This window comes from Oreochromis niloticus, linkage group LG7 (assembly GCF_001858045.2).
Source record: "Oreochromis niloticus isolate F11D_XX linkage group LG7, O_niloticus_UMD_NMBU, whole genome shotgun sequence".
In the NCBI taxonomy this organism is placed as follows: domain Eukaryota; kingdom Metazoa; phylum Chordata; class Actinopteri; order Cichliformes; family Cichlidae; genus Oreochromis; species Oreochromis niloticus.
The window spans coordinates 24,449,376-24,476,421 of NC_031972.2; the positions used below are offsets into that span (position 1 = coordinate 24,449,376).

The 27,046-nt window shown below is 38.6% G+C and overlaps 1 protein-coding gene across 1 annotated transcript in view; it reads left to right on the forward strand.

Moving 5' to 3' along the window:
• The window catches only part of si:dkey-112m2.1 (transmembrane protein 132C), a 162,441-nt gene that overhangs the window by 41,421 nt on the left and 93,974 nt on the right, over window positions 1-27,046 (forward strand). The window contains exon 3 of the mRNA XM_005451342.4: window positions 10,178-11,099. Coding sequence (XP_005451399.1) covers window positions 10,178-11,099 — 922 coding nt within the window. The remainder of the gene's footprint in view (window positions 1-10,177; window positions 11,100-27,046) is intronic.

Consider the following 27,046-nt stretch of genomic DNA (forward strand, 5'->3'; position numbering starts at 1 on the left):
CAAGGACGATCCTGGGCCAGGACCACATACCTCTTTGTGACCATATATAATTTTTGCCTAACAGCCGTTAGTTACTATGAGGTTACTCATCAGTTTTGTGAATGGGTCTTAGCAAATGATTTCACAGAAGCTGCCAGCAACCTCCAGCAACCATTCTCAGCCAGTCGGGTAACACTCATATTCTCTAGTTGTGAGGTGGTTGCTAATCGGCCCCTAGTCTGTGCGAATATGCGCTGAGAGAAAATTTAAATATGTATTTTTAATATTTCAAAGAATATTTATTCCTTTATGATGGAGACTTGTTTAATGGTGAACTATTGGTATAGAATTGCTCTTAGTTTGTCTGGCTGTCTTTCTAAAAGTAAATATTTTTAAATCTGTTGATGCAGAGCAAAAGTCCTAAAAAAATACAGCAAAATATATCTGTTGATGTTTGATCTCATGTGTATGCTGTGTGCTGGAAAGGTGAGATGAGAAAGACAGTTTTTTCAGACTCAGACTTTATTGACATAAATAACCAAAGGCCATTTTGGAACTAAAAAGTCTATATGATTTGTCAGAACCAAAAACAACTCAAGTCGCGAACAAACACAGGGCACAGACTTATCGCTGCTATCTGTAGGGTATGAAGCCATGCCCTATCCATCTCAGTCGGGTCACAATACTTCATTTTCCCTCATTTTTCTGAAAGGGGAAAATATGATTCCACCTATCGATTGCTGCGTAAATGTGTTGCCTAGTGATGAAAGATGAGGTGTGCTTTGCTTTTATGTGATCCAATTAACCTCCAGCTAGGAGTGGGCTTTCTGCTGTGCCCTGCTTCTCCTGCAGTGTCGGAGTGCATGTGATGGGCACTTGGAGTGATTAGTGTTCCTGTGTGTTTGGATTTTGTTGAGATATCATTAATGTCATTTCACTAACCAGGGGATTATATTGCTATGGAGCTTAGCTTTATATCTAGTAGCCAGCAGTGAATGGAAGATGGCAAACTTTTTTTCTTTGTGGCTGTAGAGAAAATAGGCATTTGTAAATTAGGTGTTTGTTTTGAGCAATAAACAAATAAATTATGGAGTGATGATGAATTTATGTAGCTTTTTGATCAGTTGGGTGTTGTAATACATAACACTCTGTTATAACAACTGAAATACCTTTCTCCAGTAACTTAGTGTTACTTAAGTGGTGTGCTGCTTAGTGGTTTTGGACACATTCAGCCTATTTCTCCCCTTTATGTGTTCATAAGGCTTTATCAGAAGCTGTCTTTGATAAGGTTTAAACTTCTTGACTGTGCCGGTGGCATTTTCTCTATCTGAGGAGCAGCTGACATTTATATCCAGCCCTCCATGAGCTCGAAAATACCTTTTTTTTTAAATTTCATTGTTCTGTGGCTGAGAATAAGAAAGTTACCTCTCATGCTGACCGACAGTAGGTCCATTGATGGTGACTTCGGGGTCCCTTAAGCAGTTTCTCTACAGTCGGAGCCTGCACATAGAGCAAATGTTTAACCAAAGGAAATGCCATGTAAAGATCACGTCCTAATGTTTTACCTTGTGGACTTATGAAAATTTGGGATTTCAAAAGCTTTTTAAATGTCAGTATTATAAGAGGAAAAACAAGCTGTGCCATCTTCTTCAAAACACCATAATCAGTAAAGTAAAAATGTGGGCACCAACCGATGCAAAAGTGAGCAACACCATTAGCAACCATCAAAATAACATATTGTTGGTTTGTTATTTGTTTTTGTTTTTTTTTCAATGAATGCACTATTTTTTTATGAATAGGTGCTCAGATTTCCTTTTTGCATTTCTTGTAGAGTTCTCTGAAAAGCTCGACTGTGGTTTGTTTGACAGATTTGTTTAAAAGTGGACTTTGAAGATATATTTTTAACACTAAACATAACCACACCTAAATCATTTATTTATACATTTTGCAACAATGCTCAGTGAGTAGTTGAAATGTAATTATTTCCTATACAAATCTATACAGAGAAGACCGACATTGAAGTCGTAGCCCCATTGTCTAAATGCATCATCTGTTTTTCTTAGACTATTCATTGAAAAAATAAGAATGGAAAAATAAATGAGCATTTTTGCGTTGTTAGTCCTTACCTTTCCTTTCACTATATTAAAATAATACAATAAGGTTGGATTTAGTCTGAAAGCTTGAAAGTCAAGGCTGGGGTGACTCATATCTCCTCCATTAATATAAAAGGGAAAAATGTTATGGCATTATAGGCATTTGGATTCATATTTTCTGTTGAAGACTTTTCCAAGTAAGAAGACAGCTGACGAGCTTTGCATGGTCTAGTTTCTTGGCACATGTTTGCAAAATATCCTGTGAAATCAGTCTAACCTTAAAACAGTTGGGTTTGAATTGTCTCTCCTGGGCTTTCTTATTTGTCATCCTCAATACTGAAAGTTAGTGTGTGGAACCCATGGTAACGGCTGAAATCGCCTCTTACATCTGGCAGATTTTGGAAGTGCGTCTTAATGGCAATCACAAGTCTCTTCAGAGTCTCAGGAGAGGCTCCTGTGTCTCCTGTAGTTTACACCCTCTGAAATCTTCAGTCACTTTTCTGGTCAGGTTGCCAAGGAGGTCATCTTGTGCACCCCAGACTCATCAGACAAGACGAGCTCTTCACGCTTTTATAGGCAACTAGACCTCTTAAGGTGCCTCAGTAATTGAACAAGGTTGTCAGTGAAAAATTGAAGCTATTTATTTTCCCTGCTCTCTTAACAATAATGCTTACACCTTAAAACAAGCTGGCTAAAATATACCGTTGAGCCTTTGGGGTTGACTTGCAGCTCTGCATTTATATATTACAGTCAGAATTTTCTATTGTCTATTGTTTATGGCGATAAATGAACATGTGTTGTTTCAGTGTCTTTTTGTAACTACTGCCACTACTCCATTGATCTGTTATTTAGAAAAATGCATTGCCGGTCCTTTGTCACACAGTGACAACACAAAGTCTATGCAGCTCAGCAGGAACTTTATCCCATTTTACAATCCTTTATATACAGTCACAGGTCAGTGCCTTTCCAGCTATGGTGTTGCTTGTCCAGCGATCATCACTTTCATCAAAGTGATGGCAGATTTCCAGCGTCTTTGGCCCTCATGATGATTTCCTAACCCAGAAGGTTAAGAAAATAATGCTATAATGCTGTCTTTACAGGCAGCAGCTAAAACGCCATTAAAAGCTTTAAGATATTACAAGACAGTAGCAGTAGGGGTACATGGGCAAGTAGTAGTAATATTTTTTCTGTATATTTGGTATGATGACATGTAACCCTTAAATACCGTCTTTTTAATTCCCTTATAACCTGCCTCGTTCTGACCTCCTGAGCGTCTCCTGTTTACTGGCTATCATCTTGACCTCCCTCTCCTTCTTCAGGACAACATCACATAATTATAAAACTCGCCATCACCTATACCATCCTGCTTAATATTAAGGCTGTGCCACAGCTGCAGAAAATACAGGCAGCATTATTACTTGTAAATAGTTCAATAAAGTATTCATACATTTGAAGTAATATAATTACTGAGACTCTTGCAAGGATTTTAATATCCTTCAATTATCCTCAAGCAAGGCCTAATTTTAGCCAGTGTAAACATTAGCTTTTGTCACTTAATAAAATGTTATTCAGGAACTCTGAATGTACAATAGTGTAGCGTACTAACTAGTTAATTACCACCAGTAGTTAATTTAAATGCTTCACTTTAAGAGTGGCTGAAATCACATTACAAGAGTCTCCCAGGCTTAAGCACCTTTGAGTCCCTGTGTTGAATAAGCAGTTTAAAAAAGGAAATATTTGTTCATCAAGTGGAAGAGAAAACATTTGTGACTTTAGGATTGCACATGAGAAAAAATTAATTGATCATTATTCAGCTGAATACAGTTCATCCCAAGACATGTGGTGGGGTGTAGTTTTAGCCAGCTGGAGAGGGAAAGGTGGGGCACGGTGATTCAGGGACTAGTGCCAGGTGGAGTAATTTGCACACCTGCTGTGCACGTTCTAATCAACTTCCCTTCTTCTTCGGTAGTGCACTCGGACCTGAGAGACACACACACGCTGAAAAGCCACAGCTCCGGCTGCCTGCCACTTACAAGGAAGCAGAGGCTGGAGTTGTAGAGGGTGCACACGCGGTAACTCATAATTTTGAGTTATTCTGTGTGTACCTTGAAAAATAAACATGTGTGTCTTAAAAAAAATACTTAAAAAGTCTGTCTGTAGACGTAGGGGTGTGACAACACAAATGTCTGAATGACACTTAAATGGTAAATGGTAAATGGCCTGTATTTATATAGCGCTTTAACAGTCCCTAAGGACCCCAAAGCGCTTTACATATCCAGTCATCCACCCATTCACACACACATTCACACACTGGTGACGGCAAGCTACATTGTAGCCACAGCCACCCTGGGGCGCACTGACAGTGTTTGCTGAGACATTTCAGTTATAGTGGCTAAACTGTTAGTGAGCTTCCTAAAGGTTCTTTGCTGTTTTATACAAACATAGAGTTTTTATTCATAGAGGATTCATCTAATGTTGATAGCCGCTACATGGGTGTGGCACACACCTTGATCATTTTTAAGTGTTGTTTAAACAGGACTTGAGCTTGATGTCATAAAAAAAAATACGTTGAAAAAAGACTGGCACTTGTGGTCTTTTGATGATAACATTGTCTTAGGACATTTTAGAACCCATCATGTACTAAAGCAGAACCGTTTGAGCTAAACAGGGAATTAGATCAGATTTAGGACCAGATTTACTAACCGTTTGTGCCATCGTGAAATCCTCTTTTGGCATTAAAAAGCTTCTGTAGGTATTTACTAAAGCAGGGGCAGTTTTCCAACTGATAGACGTGGATGCATGTAGTCTTACTTACTATAAGTTTCCTTTTCAGAGTGCAAAACTCTGGGAGGAGAGTATGTAAATGAATCACACAAATATGATTTACAAAGGTTGCACCACTGTTTACTCCAAGTTGTCCTGAATGTAATGCCTGGAAAAAAAATCATGTATTATGTGCCCAGTGTAGCTGAGATATCTGCCAATAGGAGAATTCATTTATTTGGAATGAGAAGGGGAGAGTTTATCAGAAAGAGCGTATAATTGGCGCGAGTTGATGGCTCAGAGCTGTCCGTGCACTGTGAAAGCTTTGGCCGTGTCCTGTAACTCTTCACTGACTCCTCCACCCTGCATGTTTAAAGATGAATCCTACATGCTTCTGGTCCTCAGTAAAACTAGCATTTTGATAAAACAGAGCCCAACTTAACTGGACTGAGCTGAGCATCAGAGAGAAGAGGAGAATCCCATTACGAAATGCATAGAAGGTTGCTTCTTTTTTTATAGGCAGCTGGGTTTCTTTACAGAGACAAGGTTTGCAGTGTGCCAGGAATTTAGTCACATTTATACACAGAGAAAGCTCCTCAATGAAAAAACATCTTTTCTGTGGTATCAGGTCTGTTATCAGATTAAAATATTGGTCAGAATGAAGCAATTAATGAGACTGAGGCAGACTTGTAATGTTAGATCAGTGTGTGAATGTTACAATATATTTTATTGACTTTAATAAATGACTGCAGCCTCAGACTGCTGAAAAAAAATTAAAGAGGGGTGCGCTTGGCGCGGTAACGGTAACTTCATTAACACTGGTTTCTATATCTGATGCTAAATAATGTTTGTCACATGTCAGCAGTTATACACTGATTTCAGGTTTATATGGTGTAATAGACTGCAGTTTTCACGAGCAGTTTGTTTTACCAGAAGACTCTACTTTTGTATCAGAAACACTGATTCTTCTTCAGTTGTCTCTTATTGATGTTTTGTTAGCAGATATATTGCAGCCTCATCTCGTCCCATAATCATGGACCACTTAATTTGGGTTGCCCCTTTAAGAATGCTGCTCTTTATTGAAATGAGCTGGCTGTGTGTTTGTTTATAAATTAGAGCAGCGACAGGAGATCACCTACAGAACTTTCTGTTCCCATGGGCACAGTTTTGTGATTGTAGCCCTTAGATTTTACATGCCAGTTTTGTCAATGACCACTAATTGTTTTCTTTTCTGTGAAACAGAAGTCTGGGAGAGTAGCATCAGCAGGTTGGGAGGCATTAAACTTTTGTAGGTGCTTCTAAAGGAGGTGAGAACAATGTTGTGCTAGATTTACAAAAAACAAAATTGTAATCAGAGTACCATGATAAAGGCATGCGGCCCATCCTAATGTTCTTGCTGTAATTTTTTACTTTTCTTAACACAAACAGTGCACCATCACCACCCTCTTGCCCTGCCCCATTCCAATCTTTGTTGCTGTTCGGGTTTTCCTACCTCTTACCTCAGTCTCCATTTATAAATCTCATAAAAGAAAAGCCGTTTGATTAGTGACTTACTGAAGTTGGCCAGCCTAGTATGTTTGATCAGGGAGTGGTTGCAAGATGCACACATGGTGGAGGATAAAGATAGGATGAGAGGAGGAGGAGTAGGAGGGAGGCTGAAGGGAGATGAAGGGATTATATTTCTTGGGTGAAGTTCTACTTAGGTCGCCAGGGATAAAAACAGGTGATTATAAGAAACGGTTTGATTTGGAGCCACACGTCTGTCTTGGGGACACGAATGCGTCAATACCATTTTGGGGTTTATTTTAGAAGTTGCTTGCTGCATGGTGTGAAATGATATGGAAAAAAAAAACATTTTAATCTCCATTCCCATTGCTGCCATAGGCCTTTTGCCTCATACTGCATGTATATAACATCAAGTCAGTAAATCCCAAGTTTCACATCTGTCTAATGATGAGGTCTGGTTCAGCTGTTTGTTTGATATGTGATCAGATTCCTCAGGCCACATCCTGAGGGTTTGGCAGTGCCTAAAATTACTCCTGTAGAGTTTACAGCCAGGATTTAGCACATGGAGTTAAGCTATCTACACAAATCATTCCCTTTTTCATTTGCAGAAACAGTCCTACAGACATGATTTACAAGTACAGTGCTGCTTACATGAAATCCAAGGGCAAGTCAAGGCTACAAATCACACCGACTTTGCCTCTCTGTTTACGATGTCCTGTTGGTGTCATAGAAAGGGACATATTCTAAATCTCAAGTTACAAATTACAGCATTTTTTTTTTCCTGTTGTAATGAGGTATTTAGTTTCATCTGTGTCATAGTAAGTGGAAACTAGGACAGTGTGTCACATCCCCCAGAGAAAAGGATAGACAGGAAAATCCTTTCACTCGGCTGTAAGCGTCATCCAGCACCGACTAAGCGCCGGCTCGCCCCTTGACCACGGTCTCAGTTTTGTTACTCGCAAACACCGTTCTCTCAGTAAAAGCTATGCAGGAGCAGTCACTCACTGTACGCTGTCTCGGCACACAGAGGGTGACTAATTTTAAGGTGTGATTAGCTTGAAGGTGTGCCACATGAATACAAACATGAAAGCGACTGCTTAGAAAACTAATTCATATTTATGATTCATTCTTATTCTTATTCTTTTTCATTTATCAGAGGCAGACATTTTACTATTAATGCATATGATTATAAAGAAGAAAGACGCCTGTAATTAGCTTCAGCTGTGTGGGTGTTTGTTATTTAGGCAGCAAACACAATTTTATTTAGCTGGGGTGGCGGCACAAGCAATATTTAGAACAATACTTAATTATTTCAGAATAAAATGGAAGCCGTGTGCTTGATTGCTGATTCTTTTTTTTGCCATTGACTTTTCAGTCCAAATCCTGACCTGCATTTCAATAACGCCACAACAGACCAAACTGTTGTGATTCCCAGTCCGAGGGTGTAAGTTCCCAGGGGGGTAGGCTAGATGGAACTAGTAGTTAACTAACTAACAGCCAAAGGCAACAGATAAATGAATTATACAGATAAATAACAGTGAAATGCTTGATAAATAAAAATCCTTGACATATTGAAGAAACATTTGTAACTTTTCTCACAACATAATGCATGGCTTTTAAACAGATTAGTAGATATAGAGGTAGAAATGAGGCGATAGAGGGCCTCCTGGTTTATCCATAACCCTTAAACAGGCTCATAATTTTTTTGCTGTGTTATTTGAAACAACCTATGCAAGGTTAAATACAAGTGTGAAAGCTCGATTTTTCCTTGCCGTCCAATTTAAAGGTGCAAATACTATAAACACTTATTTGGCAGCTAGACGATGCCTACCTTTAGATTTTATCTACGGCTCATTAATGTAGCTTGCACAGCCTAGAAATTGGTAGTTTTTTAATGGGTCAGCTCTTGCATAAACAGTTGCTTAACTATAAGTTTTAAATGTGTAATCTGAAGGTATATGCTAAATTGTAGCTCAGGTGTAATGTGAAAGAAGTTCAAGACCGTGAATATTATAAATCATTCCTTTATGGAATTGTTTAAAAAAGAACAATAGACATTTCACTGTGGGGGGAAAAAAGGATGGATGAATACAGCAGTCTACGTGAGAGCTGGGTGACCGCCAGGAAAGATGTTAGACACAGTGCTGCTTAGGAGGTTAACACCTGTGACACCTGCAGTGTCCACCTGCAGTACTGCATAGTCGGTGGCTAAGTTGGAAAAACAGAGCTGTGTAGTTGCAGCTCTCACTTCTCCAGACTCAAGGTACACTGCTGCTGGTGCGAGAAGAGAGAAGCAACAGGAAACGATTCACAGTGGGGTACATTAGCTGAACAAATTCAGGTAAATTGTGTTTATTCACAACACTTGCCTGGTTTACTTTTATCTTTAAGGCTTATTTAAAATAAGAATTTCATTTTGCAGTGTAAAATGCTGTGTTTATTTTTACTGTGCATATGACAATAACATTTCTTCAAGGAAGAATAATCCCCCTACCCCCCATCTCCCTCCCTCATCATTTCGTGTAAGGTTTTGGGAAGCTAGTTTAACCCTTTACCGCACTGTTTCTGAATGTTGTTGCTCTTCTGTCTGGTGCTGTTCGTCTGGCAAGCCTGTCATTGCTTTTTTGGCCATGGATTGTCACAAATCACCACCATGCCACATCTCCCACAGCATGCTGGGTCCAGGACAGAAAATCAATGGACTCTCATGGGCAACTCCATCAGTGCACTGATGGTGAAGAGAAGAGGGTGGGGGTCAGGTCTGCAGAATGAGGAGAGGGAGAGATTGAAGCAGGTTTTAGGGGCATGTGAGGCCCGATTTAAGAGCATGTTTAGCCAAGAAAAACAACGACAAAAAAGAGAAATACTGGAAGAGACGAACGCCTTTTTATCTTTTGAAATCGAAAGGGTTTTGTCACCAAAACCAAGCAGATACTGAGCACAAACGTATGACAGAGCCATGCTTTTCCAAAGATGTGAAATATTCTGTAGATATATGCAAAGTAGGGTTCATCCAAAAACCATACGTCACATAAGCTGACAAAGGCAAACAGCTGTTTTCATCTTTGGTTAACCCAGCTGTTCTCCAACGTTTCTCCAACACTATCCATTATCACAAAGTTGTTCACTCTTTGTTTTTCCAAGTTTATCTATGGCACATCTGCGTACCTATAAGCTCCTGTGGATTGTAGAGTATCAGTAAGTAGAGTCAGATCAAATATTTTCAGTTTGGAAGACTTCAACTTTCCATATCTGACATATGTGAAATATGAAAATGTTGGAATAACATCCAGGGGTGCAGGAAACAAGAAGATGACAATGTCTGAAAGTTAAAATAACAGGACGGAGAAATTGAAGGAGAGTGGGAGTGGGGTGGGAGATTGAGTTAGCGCACCATAATGAAAAGGATTTAAAGCAGGAGGGAACATGGACAAGCCTGATAAGCAAGTGACTGAGAAAGACGTAAGTGTTTTGGATTGTGTCGAACAAATTCTTTTAAATAAGAGCAGTGGCTCATGAAAGTGATATCATATGGAAATGTCTCCAACACACCATTTAACATTCACTGCTGGAACTGACTGTAGATATGATTGCCTCAGGTTGCAGGCAATGCATGCAAATGTTATGTAAAATATGAAGTGTTGGCTTCCCTTTTCTGAATTATTTCATTCAAATTTTCTCATTAAGGTTTAAGATTTCACACCTCAATCAGATTTTACTGACACAGTTTGCGAAATGAAGCTTACTTTCACAGCTACTAGATCCCTGGTAGAGATTTTTTCCAATCTGTGAAATAAAGGCTAACAGGTTATCGTCATTTTATGTTTCTGTTTCAGTCGTGGACACCAAGGTGATCCTGGAGGGTTTGCAGAGGTTTGGCCCCACACCAATATATCTACCTGTCAGCTACCGGATCCTCAATGCGGAGTCAGCGTTCTTTTTACAGGAGGCAAACCAGGACTTAATGAGGAACTCCAGCCTCCAGGCTCGCACAGAGTCCTTTTTCATCCACCAGGCCCGGCAGATGCCCTATGTCAATGCTAGCTATGGACCACTGTCTGTCCAGCAGCCTGTCCCCTTGGAGCTGCTACAGACTTCGCCCGGGCCCTTTAGCACACCCTCTTTCACTTCATCCTCAACAACATCAGCGTCGGCATCGCCTCTCTTTACATTCAACTGGAAGGTGCACACTTACATTATCAGCGAGAGGATTCACCCCAGCTGGCCGAAAGTTCAAGTGCTGTTCTATATTGCAGGCAGGGACTGGGATGATTACAGCACCATCCACAAGCTACCCTGTATCAGGATGTTTGCCTTTCATGAGACTCAAGAGGTGCGTGGAACATGCAAGCTAAAAGGCGAGCTGGGGATATGTGTTGCCGAGCTGGAGCCCTTGGCCAGCTGGTTCAGCCCACCTACTGTCAGGCCTGGTAGGCAGAAGGTCTCCGAGGAAGCCCAAGGCACTCCTGTGGAGCTTTACTATATGGTTCAAACCACAGATAACGGAGACTGCACTTCAGAGGATTCAAGAAAGGGCAGCTCTGTCCTCACAGACCAGCCGAGGCCGTTAGGGTACTTTGCAGGGCATACCCCTATGCAGCGCATTGGAAGTGTCAGACTGTTTCAGCCACTGTCGGAGCTGAAGCTAGACAATAACTTTGTGGTGATGGCACCCTCCAAACCCATTCGGCAGCGAGAAACAGTCTCGACTTTTCTGGCTCTATCTGCTCTTTCTTCAGTACAAATTTTCACCCTCAGGTGAGTCAACCTCCTCCAGGGAGAACACAGTTTACTTTGCAGCTGTACTAATGTTTTCTCATTCTCCATTCTCCACTTCAAACAGAAATTGTTTGAAATGCACACAGTTGAAAAGAAGGGTTTCATTTGAATTTTAAAAAAAGAACAAATGATATATAAAACCCTTTGAGAACACTAAACATCCAACCCTTCGATAATATGCAACATTTACAATTTATCCATGTTTGAAATTGTGCTTAAGCTTATAAAACTTTTCTTAAGAAGTTCTTGGTCATTGTCACACTGTAAAAAGCATCAAACAGAGTAGAACTAATCTTGCAAAATAACAAAATATTATTGTTTCTAAAACAGTGTACTGAGTAGTTATATTACGCAGATAAATGTGCGCTCTTGATTATGAAACCATATTCTACAGGGACCTGCGCTTTACGCTTGATGACAAGTTTTGAGACCTCAGTATATATCAGTAAAAAAAATGTAAAAAGTTAAACATAAATCAATAAATAAAAATAATAACAATTTTATGTAACACTTTTTGAAACAGAGTTACAAAGCACTTCACAGTTTGAATAAAAGCTACATATTGAAGATAGTGTACGCGTTCAAACATACAGACACATAATCAACCATATGGTCAGTCATTCAATCCAACACATACAAATAGTTACAAACTATGGCTGAAAGTAAAGGGGAAAAGATTAAGGGAAAGCTAACCTGTAAAAATGAGTTTTCATCAGAACAAATAACAGAGTCAGCTGACCTGATTGACTAAGGAAAGCTGTTCCACAGTGTAGGCGCAACAACTTCAAAAGTGCGATCCCCTCTGGTCTTAAAATCAGAGCGAGGGACAGTTGGGGGATCCTGGTTAGAGGATCAGAGATGCCGGGTGCTATGATAAGGTCTCAGAAGCGCTGCTATATAAGCAGGGCCCTGTCTATATAGAGCTGTATGCGTTAGTAACAGAATTTCAAAGTGGATTTGTAATTTCACTGGAAGCCAGTGAAGGGATGCAAGAACAGGTGTAATATGTGACCGCTGGCTAGTTTTTGTCAGCAGTCTTGCTGCTGCGTTCTGCACTAATTGGAAACTGGCTATGGAGGACTGAATGATGCACGTGCTGGGAATGACAATAATCAAGGTGGGAGAAAATTAAAGCGTGAACTAAAAATACCAGATGATTGAATGACAGCAAAGGTTTGATTTTTGCAATATTTCTTAGGTGAAGGAAACAAGATTGGATGAGCTTTGAGATGCGAGTTTCAAGATTGTGGGGGCTGATATACTGACTGACCCCCTTAGAAAAACTGTCTGGAATCTCAGTTTTACCAGAATTGAGATGAAGGAAGGCAAATGTGTTTTGACGACCATTTAAATAGGGATGAATAGGCAGAGACCACCCTAACTTCTTATGCAAACCCAGTGATTGTGTTCCATAAGCAGACCTGAAAAATGTCAGAAACTCATTGGTTCAGAAAAAGATTCAAGGGTTACTCCAAGTAGGAGTCAATTTACCAACTGGGATTTAAAGACAATGCTGTCAGTACAGTACTGTCCAGCAGCAGTTTGGTGTTTTGGCTTGGACCCGAGTCATTTGTCTACTAAGCAGAAAATGATTATAGAAAGAGATAAAGCTAGTATCACAAACAAATAAAACTAAACAAGGCAGTGTCCTTATGTAATTTGATTCTGAACACAACATAAACCACACCCACAGGTCCTTAGATTGCACTGCTTCAGTGCAAATGCTACTTACTCAACAACAACTTGAAATCTCTGAAAAACACATTTATGTTAAAGTTTTCTGTGTGTGTGTCTATGTGCGTGTGTGTGCGTGTGTGTGCGCGTGTGTGTGCGTGTGTGGGTGTTCAATCTTATTTCGATCATGTAAACAATATACAGGAGTTCATGTAGCAAAGAAAAGAAAATGCTTTACAAAATAAAGTAAATTACATTTCACCTGTTCTGATTTACTTACATGTCTAAAAGGAGTGGGAAGAAGTGCACACTTATTTAATCCCACTCCTTTGCCATTATCAGTTAATATTTATTTAGCTTCCTTACTGATATAATCTGCAGTAATAACAATGAACATATTTCTAATATAATATATACACCACATAAAGTACAAATTATTATCATATCAATATGTTTTTGTAACTGCATAACTTTGCCTCCTCACAACAAAGCCAGTACCTCCATTTCTGAAAAGTTAACTGTACAATCCAAAAAACAACTTTCTAAACAGAGACATTCACTGAAATTCATCATTTTCCATTTTTTTCTATCTCATGACGATCGTATCTTTATGACTCTTTTTGAACTGCTTTATGTTTGGACATTGCTCTGCACTCAAACTGTTCCACAGTTTGACTCCACGCACAGAAACACAAAAACCTTTCCTGGCAGTACGCACATTCACAGCTTCGAAGTGACAAAAAACCCTTAAATTATTACTTTCTTCTCTCAAAAAAAGCATCCTTTGAATATCACCTGGATTATTATTCGTTTTTCGCTCTGAACAGATTTTGTGCTTGATTTATTTTATTGATGCTCCAGAAAACTGAAAGAGCAAAGCATTTTACACTTACCTTCCAGCGAAGGAGACACTGTTTTCTTCTGACTGAACAGAACTCCTGAAAAACTATAAAACTATATTATTTTTTACAAAAACTGTGATGGATGTGTTTTATACAAACAGCTTGTTTGTCTTGTGTGCCTACAAACTTAAATTGAAGGATATTAGATTTCCCACAGAGCTTACGGCTCAAGCTGCATGTATATGTTTGTTTGCTGTGAAGTGGATAACACCTTAATTACACATTTGTGCTACTTATGAAGACTGTTTCATGTGTTCGCCCTCAAAATTATCATGATTCAAAAAAATTAATGAAAAAGTCTGAGTTGAATCTGCACAGTAGCAGCAAAATTGTACTTGATTCATTGAGCTTTGTCTCATACAAATGACTTTTCAAAGAGACTGTAATTGCTGCATGTTGCGTGATGCAAATTAAGGTGTAAGGAATATGCATTTCCATCAAGCTACTTTTATTCGAGATCTAAATCATGGCAGATGAAACGGTTAGTGGCCTCAAAGTGGAGCTGTGACAGAGAGCCTTGGCAATTTGTCAACCCTGGGTGAGCAGGAAATCTGCCAAAAAGCCTCATTGCTTTTTCTCTCACTCCAGTGATGATGAACTCCCATGAAGTATTAGCGCTCACAGTGTGTGTTTATCACATTTGTCAGCATGTGTGTAAATGGGAACTTTAAAGGCGGTATTTTTTCCTTTAGTGCCTCTTTTGCACCAGTGTTGCACCCCAACCGTTCAGAAGTTCATCTTTTTTATGTTTTTCCATAGGGATAGCAAAGACTTAAAATTCAGCCAAAATACCTAATTAACAACCAAAAGATTAAGCCTCAAAGTGTTTAAAAAAATCACAGGCTACTTTAGAGTACTTGACTACCAGCATGTCAAGCTGAACATCCGTATGCTGATGAATAATCTCGCATTTGCTTTGTTGTGCGTTGCTTTTATCTTACAGGACAAAACCTGTGGCGCTATTCAGTGTGGTGTTCTCCCAGCTGCTGGATTTTCTGATAATACAAAATTTTCTTTAAATACCCTTTAAGGATTTGAAATGCCCATGGTGAAGGTGTGAATTCAAGTTCGGCGGCACCAGCGGGGGGTTGCTGGAGTTTGTATTGATCCTTATTTAAGACATTTTAAATTGCTATGTTGAACAAAGAGGTGTTTCTTCCCTCTCGCTCGATGCACTTGTATACTACCAGCAATGTTTGCCTATGCAGGCCGTGGGTGTTTATGAGAAGCGTACTTTACAAGTAGCTTTGGTGTGTTTCCCCCAGCCACTGATACATCATTAACTATTTATAGGGTTATTCCTTTCCTCTCCGCATTATCGCTTTCTCTCCATTTTAACCCCCTCCTCCTTTTCCTCCACCAGTTAACTTTTGACAAAAGAGTTGTGGGACTCTCCCAAGATAGCATTTATTTCTAAATGTACTGCTGTCAGCTGGAATCAGTTTTTATTTGCCTCCACATCAGTGACAGCTATGACAGGAGGCATTGTGTTTTCATGCTGTCCATCCCATTGTTGTGAAGGTGATTTTTGAAGGTACTTTTTTCTAATTTGGTCCCAGCAAAGTCACAGTGACTTCAAATCCCCTCAAAAATGTATATTTTCTTTTTTATTGAGAGCACTGTAAACAATCAGCAGGCTTACATTTGATAAACAGGGGTTACTATTCTATCTTTTGGTTTATGAAGGGTCTTCACAATTGTCAGTAGGGTTGTCAAAAATGTAATATTTGCTAATCAGTATCAAAATTGCTATTTGATTAGGCAATAAGCCCCTCCCCTCACTAGCAGCTAAGCACATGAACAGTAGTTGATAATCACAATGCTGAACAACACTTCATGAGGAATTTTATGGTTTTAGAGGGCTAAAGATCCCTTTTTAACAACAATAAAATATTAAACAGTTATAAATGTTAATCTGGCCAGAGCACATCTGATGCTGATCTGATGCCACATTATCACTAAGGTAGTGGCTATGGTTAATAACAGGATCATGCTAATGTTGGAGCTAGGCAGCAAAGTTATCAGTCCTTCCTGTAACTTTAATAGACAGTGTTAATTTGTCAGGATAACACAATTATTTGTGTCTAAAGGGTGGTGTGTTTCTCCTAAAGTCTCAGATTGAAGCTGAGAAAAGTATACAAAGAATCAACTGATTTCCAGTGTTCTCAGCCAATTAGCCTCACGCATGTTATGTGATGGTCCCTGTCATGTATGCGCAACAGCTCCAGGGTAATAGTTGTGAGCAGCTACAACATATTATTAGCGTGGAGGCTCTTTACCGTGAGTAAAAATCTTTACTTTAAATCAAAATACAAGAGAAAGTTATGAAGTTTTATTCAAAAAACAAAACAACACAAGCTGTTGGCTATAAATTGCTAAAGCTACCCAGTCATATGCAGAGTGTTAAAGCCAATGTGTGAAAGCCAAGTAGGATCACAAATTAACCACCTCCTATTACTAGTTTTAATTTACTTTATATAAATAAATAAATTTAAATATGTAACTGTACATACACCGTATAACACTATAAAATTTCAACGGAATTTCTGATATTACTGTGGCCCACCTGCAGTACCTTTGCAACCCACCAGGGGGCCCTGTCCCAGATATTGGGATTTACTGCTCTAGAGTAAGTGTATGAGTATTGCGACAATTAATCTCCATAAAAGTGTGTAAAGCTTGGCATGTTGCTAACAGTCTAGTGTATTCTTACAGACTGGTTTATTTCTCAAATGAAGTTTTTGTAATATCGAGATCGGTCTTAAAGAACACTCATTTTCACTCCTTTAAAACTCTTATTTTGATTTTAATGCTTCGCATAAATCAGCTCTTAGAAAAAGTTTTTATCCTCTAAAGTAGCACAGTGATTGTAATTTGAACACATATATTGATGCCTGGCCTGTTACTTTAGCTCCACAACTAAATTAGCACACTTACCAAAGGCTATATTATGTGTGCATTTAACTCCCTCTGCTTTATCATATAATTGGCTATGTTTGATCTAATCTAAACTAATCTAATGTCATTATTTTGAATGTAATTATAGGCTTTTAATCCAAGCAGCTAAAAAAAAAAAAGAAAGGAAAAAACAACACCGGCATGAATTTTCACATCTACACTCCTATTTGCAGACAAATACGTGCACACATGTATAGTGACACCCACACACATACATATGTGGACCTTCTCTCTGCCAGCTGTAAAGTCATGGTGTGTTTGTCATGCTGAATGTTCCCGGTGGAATCAGTAATTCACTGCTCCCTGCCTCATTAGCCATGGAGAGAGTGGTGTAACAGGTTGGTAAAGGGTTCTCCAGCTACTCCTTATTCAACATGCAAATGAAAACACTATTTCCTCCTGAACAAATTAACAGGCTTTTCAAAAGATAAATTGCCCCAGCTGTATTGTAATTTTGACTAAACAATTCAACATATTTCCACAGATCCCCTCGGGGGCGGTGTTGCTGATGAATGCAAATGAATTTCTAATATCTGAGAGTGTGAAGGTATAAGTACGAGATTCTTCAAACTGCTGTGCCAGCCAAACAGCCAGCATGAGCGGTTTTGTTTTTCGAAGACTTAGGAGGTGAGAGAGGGCAGGTTCATCGCTGCCCTGTGAATGAAGCAGCTGATTTAGCTAAGGCCAGTTTGTTGTTGCTCAGACGTTACGCAGAAATGATTCAGTGCTGTGTGTCAGCTGATTCTGATCTTTAATACAGTTCAGGTTTACAGGTCTTGTGCTTTGGCTGTTTGTTTTTGGCAATTGTTTGCTGAAATATCAGCAGGAGAAAAGGCAGGAATAAAGATGTCCTCCTCAGTGTATTCAGCTTATCTTGACTGCTTTCCACCGTGATTCAGTTCCTGGTAAAGGTCACCCAAGATAGGTATGTCTCGTTTCCATTTTCATTTCTATACTTATCTGTACTCTTTCTTGTATTTTATCTGCTGCTCTGTCTTGGTTTCCCTCTCTTCTTTGTATTGTTTAACCTTTCTCTCCTGGTACACGTTCTCTTCTTTTCTTGCTTTCCCCGAATTTGACATGTTTCTCTTCTTTGAGCTGCTCTGTGCTGAAACACTGGGAGAAAACCCCAGAATTCTGTCTGAGACAGACACGACTTGAAATTTCAGAAATTTGAATAAAAAACTAAATGTATTTAAAGTTGTCTGGTCTTCTTTACCTAGCTCCTTTCTGACATTTAGCTCCGTTGGCCTGCACAAAGTTATTTACTTTACAGCACCTCATCTACTCATTAATAAGTTATACAGCATTAGAAATCCAGCGAGATTCACTATGGAGATCTTACTCTGTATAGGGTGCTGCAATACAAAGCTATCGCCATTATCAAATAGCAATCTATTGAAGTCATTATATTTCTAACATAATGACTTTCTGTCATTGCTCTTTTCTTGAATTTATGTCTTCTTTGTTTTTGCCTACTTCTTTACCCCCACCCTCGTTTCTTTTGAAAGGTAGTATGTTTCCAAGGAATGGATTTCTGTGAGAGCCATACTGATCTGCTGTAACATTGAGCGCGACACATGCTTGAAAATGGCCTCATAACCCTTCTCAGACTGATGAGCAGCAACGACTGTTTCTCTGCAGTCATTGCCGTTGTCTTTCCTCCTTGGAGTTGTGTAAAGGTTTGCTGCAGATCTACAAACTAAAACTCCTGCCTTTATAACCGTTGCTGATAATGAGTTAATAAAGTGCAATTAAGTAGAAGCGTTTGGCTAATATTTATACTCTACATTTCTGGAGAAGTTGTCAGGGCCCGACCAATATATGATTTCTTTTGTGTGTGTTTTTAAGACCGACACTAATATTGATATTTGATGATTTAAGAATCTAATATAACAGTCAATATATTTTCCTTTTCAGACACACAAAACCTAAGCAGATTATCTCAACATGTACTATGTGTAGGGGAGACCGGGGATAGTTGTAACGTGGGTCAGTTGTAACACTTCCAATTTCTCCAATCAGGGCTAAGTTTCAAATGATGTGATTCATCCTGTGCATGCCCAATTCAGTTCTGCTATCACATGTGAAAAATCAGCACATTTTGTCAAACACAGACAATTTAACACGAAAAAAAGTAATTTGTATGCCAAAAAGTAAGTTTTTCTACTTTATTTCAATTTCTAATAGCATTATCTGCTTTGCAGTTAAACTCATCAAACTTAAATTATGTTATTTGTATGTCTATGGGGATATATTCTGTGTAGGTCTTTAGTGCTGATGTTTTAGCCGTTGGCTGTAATCTTAGCTAGTTCATGGCTATAGCAGTCTGGGTCAGTTGTAACAGCAACAGTCTGGGTTAGTTGTAACAATAATGCAGATGTTACAACTTACCACACTATTACTTTAACTTATATTAAACAAGTTGGGGCAACGACATCAGCAGAGAGAGGTTCACTGGTCACCTTTGTATATGCGGTTAATGCCATTGGCAACACAATTCCTCCACTGTTTGTGTTCCCACACATACATTATGCAGACCACTGTGTCAGAGATGGACCAGTAGGAAGTATTGGTAGTGGAAATAAATCAGGATGGGTGCAAGAAACAGATTTCCTCATCTTTCTGAAGCACTTTGCAAACCACACCAAGGTAAGCCATGATAAAAAGTAATGGAATTGCGATGCTGGTGCACAACAAAAATTTTTAGCTTCATTGTTATGTTCAAAAGTTGGTGCAAGAGTTGTAGGTTATAATGCCCACTGAGTCAATGAGGCCAAACTCAAGGAAGACCAACCAAAATTAATCAAATATTTAGTTCCAGAAAATTCCATAATTTGTCTTTTTTTGGGGGGGTTGGAATATGTTCAAAAGCTGGATTTCTGCATTCTGTCACACACACACATAGCTACATAAATGGCTCTAAGTGCATTCATGTGTTGAATAAAAAAGATTACATGTTAATGTTTTGTTAGTACCCTTATTTCATTGTGTTACATTTCACCCCAGGATATGTTTCAACTAACCCAGACTATGGGGTTAATTGTAACATTTCGCTCTTTGTGTTTGAGACCATACCATGCAATGGGTAATTGTGCTGCAGAGAAAATAGCTGCACTATTTAATAGCAGAGACATGTAAATACTTTGCATTACAGTTTGAATCCACTACCTTAAAAGAGCTCCAATTTACAGACAGAAATGTCAAAAATGTTACAACTATCCCCGGTCTCCCCTAATTATTAATGTCCTCATTTTTAATGCTCTACTTGATCTGCCGGGCAACTTATACGAGGTCAGTGCTCATAAAATAGTTGAAGGGTGTTTCTCTTGTCTTTTATTTACTTTGATTTCAATTTAACAGCTGCTATAAATGCAGATACCAGCAAATAAATAACATTGGCAAATAATAATGGCCTGATGATAAACCCATAAGTTGTGCATTAGACAATCTTCACACCTTGGCTTTTGTCCTTGCTACAGTTATAATTGAATGGTATTTAAAAGTAAAAAAAACAACATATAAACTAATACTAGGGTGGGTCATGAAGTAAACAATAGAAAGATAATATACTTACACTGCAGTAAAATTGATATTTTTTCATTATACATTTTTAAAATGTCAGCTTCATATTTTGTGGAAATATTTGATTTTGGTTTAAGATGAACAGTTTTTCATGTCTCTGCAAGGCCTCCATCAGAAAGTATGTCTTAAAAAAGAGAAGTAAAAGAAAAACAAAACAATAATTGGTAGAGTGTCTCACATTCAACTGTTACTAAAATCTTTTTTTCCCCTAATTGATTCACACTATCCACAAATAAAATATTAAAAATCCCTTGTAGTGAGAATGAGAGTTAGCTTCACATTGTTCGCCAAGGTTCAGTATTACTTTTTGGAGTTCAAAAGTGAAATACAGTATGTGAGCACAGAGCGAAGGCGGCAACCCGATATACAGGGAATGCAAATATGATGCATCGATCTTGTGTGTTAATTGGCGCTAATTACTGGAGTACGTGACATCATAATACATAAAATAAAACAGAAAAATGCTTAATAGAAGATAAAGTCACCTTAGATGACTTCAGCAACTTTCTGCTAAATGTTGGATAAACTTTTGCAAAATGGGGGAAAACAGTAGACTTTGAAATACATATGGGAATCCTGACTCAGTCTGCTTTATTAAAAAAAACTTTAGAACTGAAAATTTAGAAGATGCTTAAACATATGTGATGTATTGCTATTCACCCCCAAATAATATAGAGCTGAATACATCTCTGAACAATATTGCCAGCATCTTTCTCCAGCCATGATGCTAGTTTTTTCGTCATCAGTCAACTGAAGCATGGTTGACAGATAACATTTGAATGCTATAGAATTATTTAGACTGTATTCATTAACAGTGAGTAATAATATATTAATCCAGAAACAGCTCATGCGATTAAAACCCAAATATTCAGAATTCCCAGGGGGACCACAAATACACTTTTCTTGATTTAGCTGTCATTGTTGCAGTTATGTTCTGTGTGTGCTGTGCAATACAGAACGAGCCTTGGCAACTAAAATCTCAGTCAAATCAAATCTGGATGGCGTCTGGATGAATTTTCTTACACTGTGTTTAATCCAACGGGAACGTAGCTCAACACATTTGATTATAAATATGTTGTAACAAAAAAATGTCCCTGCAAAGAAGCAGCCGAGGTTGTCATAAAGGATTACTCTTTTCTTTCGTTTCTTTTTTTTATCTGCTGCTGCAATGCCTTTACTTATCCTGCAGTTGCTAACATCTTCAGGCAATATTTTTTGCTACAACTTCTACAACTCCAGTTTTTGCAATCTGAGTTGAAGATGATATATATAGGACTAGAGGGGATGACAAACAGTGTGAGATTAGGTAGTGAGGCAGTACAGGCAGAATAAGCTCTGCCAGCTAACTGTGAGGGGATGTGTCTCTCTTTTTCTGTCTCTCTCAGACAATCATAAGCTTGGCCTTTTAATCACTTGTTTATCCTTGATGTTTTTTTGCAGGAATTTTCTTTGGAAGTTTGATTCCACATACTTGACAGCTGTAACACAAACTCAAAATCAGAGAAATTTTAATGTGGACTTGTGGGAAAAGAATAAAGACAGAGATTATGAGTTGGCTGTCATAACTGCAGTCTTTTTTTAGAGGCTGATGGCTAACAACTAAAAACATAGAAAATGCACTTTACTCATCCTAGCTATATGCAAAATTTCTTCATGCACTGTGGGGTGAGAGATGATTCTCAAAGATTGAAATTTTGTCAAAGAATATACTGGGAATGAGAGAAACTAGACAGCAAAGTCATTGGTAAGCAACCAAGAGGATTTTTGTCACTAGTAAAAGGAAAAAATAAAAATCAAATAGGTCTGAGTATGACTTATTTGCCATGGCTTTTTGCTTTCTTTACAAAATTTCAAATTCAAATCATTAAGACTCTCTCTCTTCTGTGGAAACCAGAAAGATGAGCTTTCATTTGAAATGCAAGCCCTCGCCAAGGTGACACAACTTAAACTTCAGTCGATGCCTTGCTTTGGCTGAAAAAAGAGGAAATCAAAAAAGCTATGTCCAAATTAGCGAGAATCAGTTTGTACATGTAAGGACAGAGCTCACCAGGAGAAACTGCAGCAGCTGACCTGGTGTTATCGTTGGCAGCCTTCCACATTAGGACTTTTTCCTGCTGCATGTTCTGTTGCTTTTTTTCTATTTTACAGCATTGCCTTTCACCTGCCTATAACAAAAAAAAAAACCATCTGTTTTCTTCTCTTCTTTAATAAGTCATAAAATGACACAAGCATTCACATGGAAGAGTGAGTTCTTTTTAAAGAAAGGTTTGTAATAGTTCATTCAGTTGTCCATGAACACTACTTTGCCTGTGTGTTGAGCTTTGGGTCATGCACGTTATGTTGAAAAGTGGACCCAAATGGATCTCAGACTGAAGTAAAAAGCTTTTTTTTAATATAATTTATATACAGTCCAGAAAGGGCAACACAAAAGGTAACACGAGTAAAAAATTGCAGAAAAATAACAAACATGGAAACTAGGAATATATAAAACTCACACAACAGACAATATGAAACATACAAAGTACAATGTGCAAAACTCTCGGGACACCCCACATTCCTTTATGTTTTACTTTCAAGGAACCCGACTTTCTTGTAATTTTAAAGTGGTTTAAAGCAACAATTCTTTAACTGTTCAAGTGTTTTCAAGCAATAGTTCTCCAATAGTTGAATAATAGTTCGCTTGCTATCTGAAGGTCTTTTAAAGCTTTTTGCTTTTTTTAAAGCCACATAATTCAAAGAATAAACTATTGTTCTGTCTACACAAAACAGACAACTCAGCAAAGAACTGATTCTAAATTATGTTTTTAGCCACAGTTACTGGAAGTCTGTCTCAAAAACACATAATTTGTCCTTTAGCTGAATCTATGAAAAATCCCGAAGACATTTTACAGGCATAACATAGTATTTTTGCACCAACAAGGTGATTCCCAAAGAGCCATTAACTGAAAATCAGTAACAACATATATAATAGATTGATGATCCAAATCTTTGTTTAAAATCAGAGGGGATCACAAAAGATGTAAAATAGTGAGTGTCTACAGCCATCTATAAAACACAGTGGAGGAGAATGTCCTTCAAGCAGCCTTCCTGAAGAGTAATGAAAAGAAATGGTGAGAAAGTCTGCCCAAGAATCTCCAAAAGTTGAATCTGTTCATCTGGACGTAGCGTTTTGTGGGAGAAACGTTTCGTCACTCATCCAAGTGACTTCTTCAGTCTCAGCTGACTGCAGGTTTCCCCAAACCTTATAAACAGTACATTTGCATAATGACTGAAACCAGCCCACTGAAGGAACAATGGGCTGTGAGGTCAGTTCCTTAATCATAATATGCAAATTCCCATGACCACTGATCAACAATCACTGACCAAAACCCACTGATCAAAGAACACTGATCAATGGCCATGAGTACCATTCACAGAGAGTTGGGGAATGGCTGCAATCACAGCATTGTAAGATGGTGAAAGATGTACCCTTAGGCCCCCTCCTCGATTCAGAGATGGTCTTTCCCTTTTCACGTAAATGGCCTCCTTGACTCCGCGCTCAAACCAGCGTTCCTCCCTGTCCAGGATGTGTACATCCTCATCATTGAAAGAGTGTCCACTGGCCTGTAGGTGTAAATAGACTGCAGAGTCCTGGCCTGATGAGGTAGCTCTTCTGTGTTGTGCCATCCGCTTCGCTAGAGGTTGTTTGGTTTCCCCGATGTATAAATCCTGGCAATCCTCCTGGCACTTCACAGCGTACACTATGTTACTCTGTTTGTGTCGGGGGACCCGATCCTTGGGGTGGACCAGTTTTTGGCGCAGCGTGTTTTGGGGTTTAAAAGCCACAGAGACCCGGTGTTTAGAAAAAATGCGTCTCAACTGTTCTGATACTCCTGACACATATGGGATCACTACAGGTTTTCGCCTGGGCAGCGGTTGTCCTTTTCTCCTGGATCGGCTGGAGCTTTCTTTAGGTGCCTTCCCAGCTTTGACAAAAGTCCAGCTGGGATAACCACATTTACTCAGGGCCTTCTTGATGTGCTGTTCTTCTGCCTCCCTGGCCGCTGTGTCAGTGGGGATGGTGTTCGCTCTGTGTTGTAGCGTCCTGATGACGTTTCTCCCACAAAACGCTACGTCCAGATGAACAGATTCAACTTTTGGAGATTTACTTTCCTGGATGATTGAGAATGCCCAAGAATGTTCAGGCTATACTAAACTAGAGATGGACCGATCCGATATTACGTATCGGTATCGGTCCGATACTGATGTAAATTACTGGATCGGATATCGGAGAGAAATAAAAAATGTAATCCAAGCACCTCACAAAACTTGCGACACGGCGTAACTCGGCTCATAACCGTAGCACATCGGAGCAGTGTGCATCATGTGATAGAGCGGCTGTGTGTATTTGTAGCCTCGCTACCAAACCAGCATTTCATCTCCGAGGAAGTTATCCCAGAGAGAAGTAAAGCAAGTGTGTAAGTTCATCTCTGAATGTTTGTAAAGCGTTCCCACGTTAAGCTTAACAACCGATATATGGAGCAACTGCCTCTCTCTCCCTCCCTCTCTTGTTGCTACTTCAATCATGGAACTGATCAATGATCAGCTGATCGGCTTTTCTGTCGCAAGTCCGTCTCTCTTCTTTGTTTTTGGCCCACTTTTCACCAGAAAGAGGAAACCAGCGGCTGAACAACAGCAGCACGTTTAAGCTTGATAAGCTGTTGTTAGAATTTATTTAATATTACTTTCTAGACCAGGATCCTTTTCTACGTAGCTGACGCCTGGTAACTGTGCAGGGGCCGATCTAGCAAAGTTTAGCCAGGGGGGCCGATAGGGCATTAACAGGGAAAAGGGGGCACAAAGACATACTTTTCTTTCTTATTCTCATTTAAAATATCTAGCTTTTAATAAATAATTATCTGAATCTTACACCCAAAGTTTTAATCTGATGTAAAATGTATAGAAGTCCATTACTGTATATAGTAACTATTAAGTCTAATATACCCTAGTAAGCTATAGTACTTTTTCCTTTGGGAAGGTACCATCTGTGCAGTCTGCAATTCTGTTGAAGAAAGATGTTGAATCTATTTAATTATTCTTGAAAAATAATTTGTTTCTGTGCATTTTTTTTCCACACTGCATCAAATTAAAGTTGATTACGTCGATTAAGCATCATGAGGTGGAGGGTGGGTGGTTCCCTATTTTTTTTTGCTGGGAGTTTGCAACCCTATTAGTTAGGTTGCTTAATATTTCTGCTAAGTACTCTTTAAAATACCAGAATAGGGAGGATGGAGCAGGTTTAAGTTTATTAGATTGATCAGTATTGCTGAACTATGAAATATTTTGGGTGCAGTGTATTTTTTACATACAGGTATAACAGAATAGCTTTAGTGTTGTTGCTTATTTAAACTTGAGTATGAACTTATACAAAATGCAGCAAGATATTAAAACAACAGTTTTATTGATTAAAAAACACACTATATATATATTCATATTGGTATCGGCAGATATCCAAATTTATGATATCGGTATCGGACATAAAAAAGTGGTATCGTGCCATCTCTATACTAAACAATACAGGGGTTCACGAAGTACTTAATTTCAAGCTTGTTGTAATTGTGCAAACTCTTCTTTTCGCATTAAATACTAAATTTCCATTTATGTTTGGAGCATTTTCAATAAGTTGCTAAACATGGTTCCCCTTTTCCCAGCAAAATACAAAAATTAGGAGGAACAAGGCACAGTCGAGCATAATCGAGATGATCAAGGAAGTACAACCCAGATATAAGAGAAAAGTAGTTAACAGAAGAAAATGGGAAGCAAACTACTATAACTGAAAGAAACAGACCCCCCCACGCCCCACCCAAAAAAACAAGAATAAACTAATTGAGGGGGTAATTCAGATGAAAAGACAAACTACAAAATACAAAAAGATCTAGTGCTCAAGATAACTGAAATTAAAACGAGGAATGAAAATTTCTGACTAAACATAATTCAAAAGACAAGACATATTAGACAAAGGATGAACTCAAACAGAAAACATTTAATAATAAACAGCACAAGAAGCTGGCTGGGCCCTTTCTGTGTGGACTTTGCACTGTGCTTGTGCTGGTTCTCTCCAGGTACTCTGGCTTCCTCAATGCTCTATGCATGTCAAAAGACATACATGAAGCTATGATTAAGTGGTGAGTCTAAATTTACCATAGTTGAGAATGTCAGCCTGTCCAGGTGTACCTTGCCTTTTGTCCCATGACAGCTGGATGAAAAAACAAGAATCCAAAAACTCCAAAGCATCTGGTTCATTTCATGTCAAATCATTGTTGGTTTGTAGTCGACTGTCGCTGACTTCCATAAAAATTTCTGGTCCAAAGTTTGGACAGATGTAATGATTACTGTGAAGTTTTAGCTTCATATGTCAAATGCTTCCATTCAATGCAATGATGTTGGGTTTTTTAAACATTCACATTTAAACACATTCACATTGCAAAGGACAACGAGTGGCAATTTCTGAAAGTTATATAGTTATAGAATTTCACAATAACGTACAATAACGTTTGCTGTTCATTTATTTTCATGCTATATTAAGCAAATATTTTACCACAAAAACAAAAAATATCAGTAGGTAATCTAATCAAAATAAAACCCTTAAGTTTTTACATATTTTTCCATTTTTGAGACCTAGTCTACCCAACACTGTAAGACGTAGTGCTCTGGAGGAGTCTAGAGGAGTGTGATTCAACTTCAGTTATTTTATATGGCCAAAGTGAAAATACTTGCATATAGGTATGGAAAACATAAAGCAACAGCATCAATGATCATTCAAAAAAA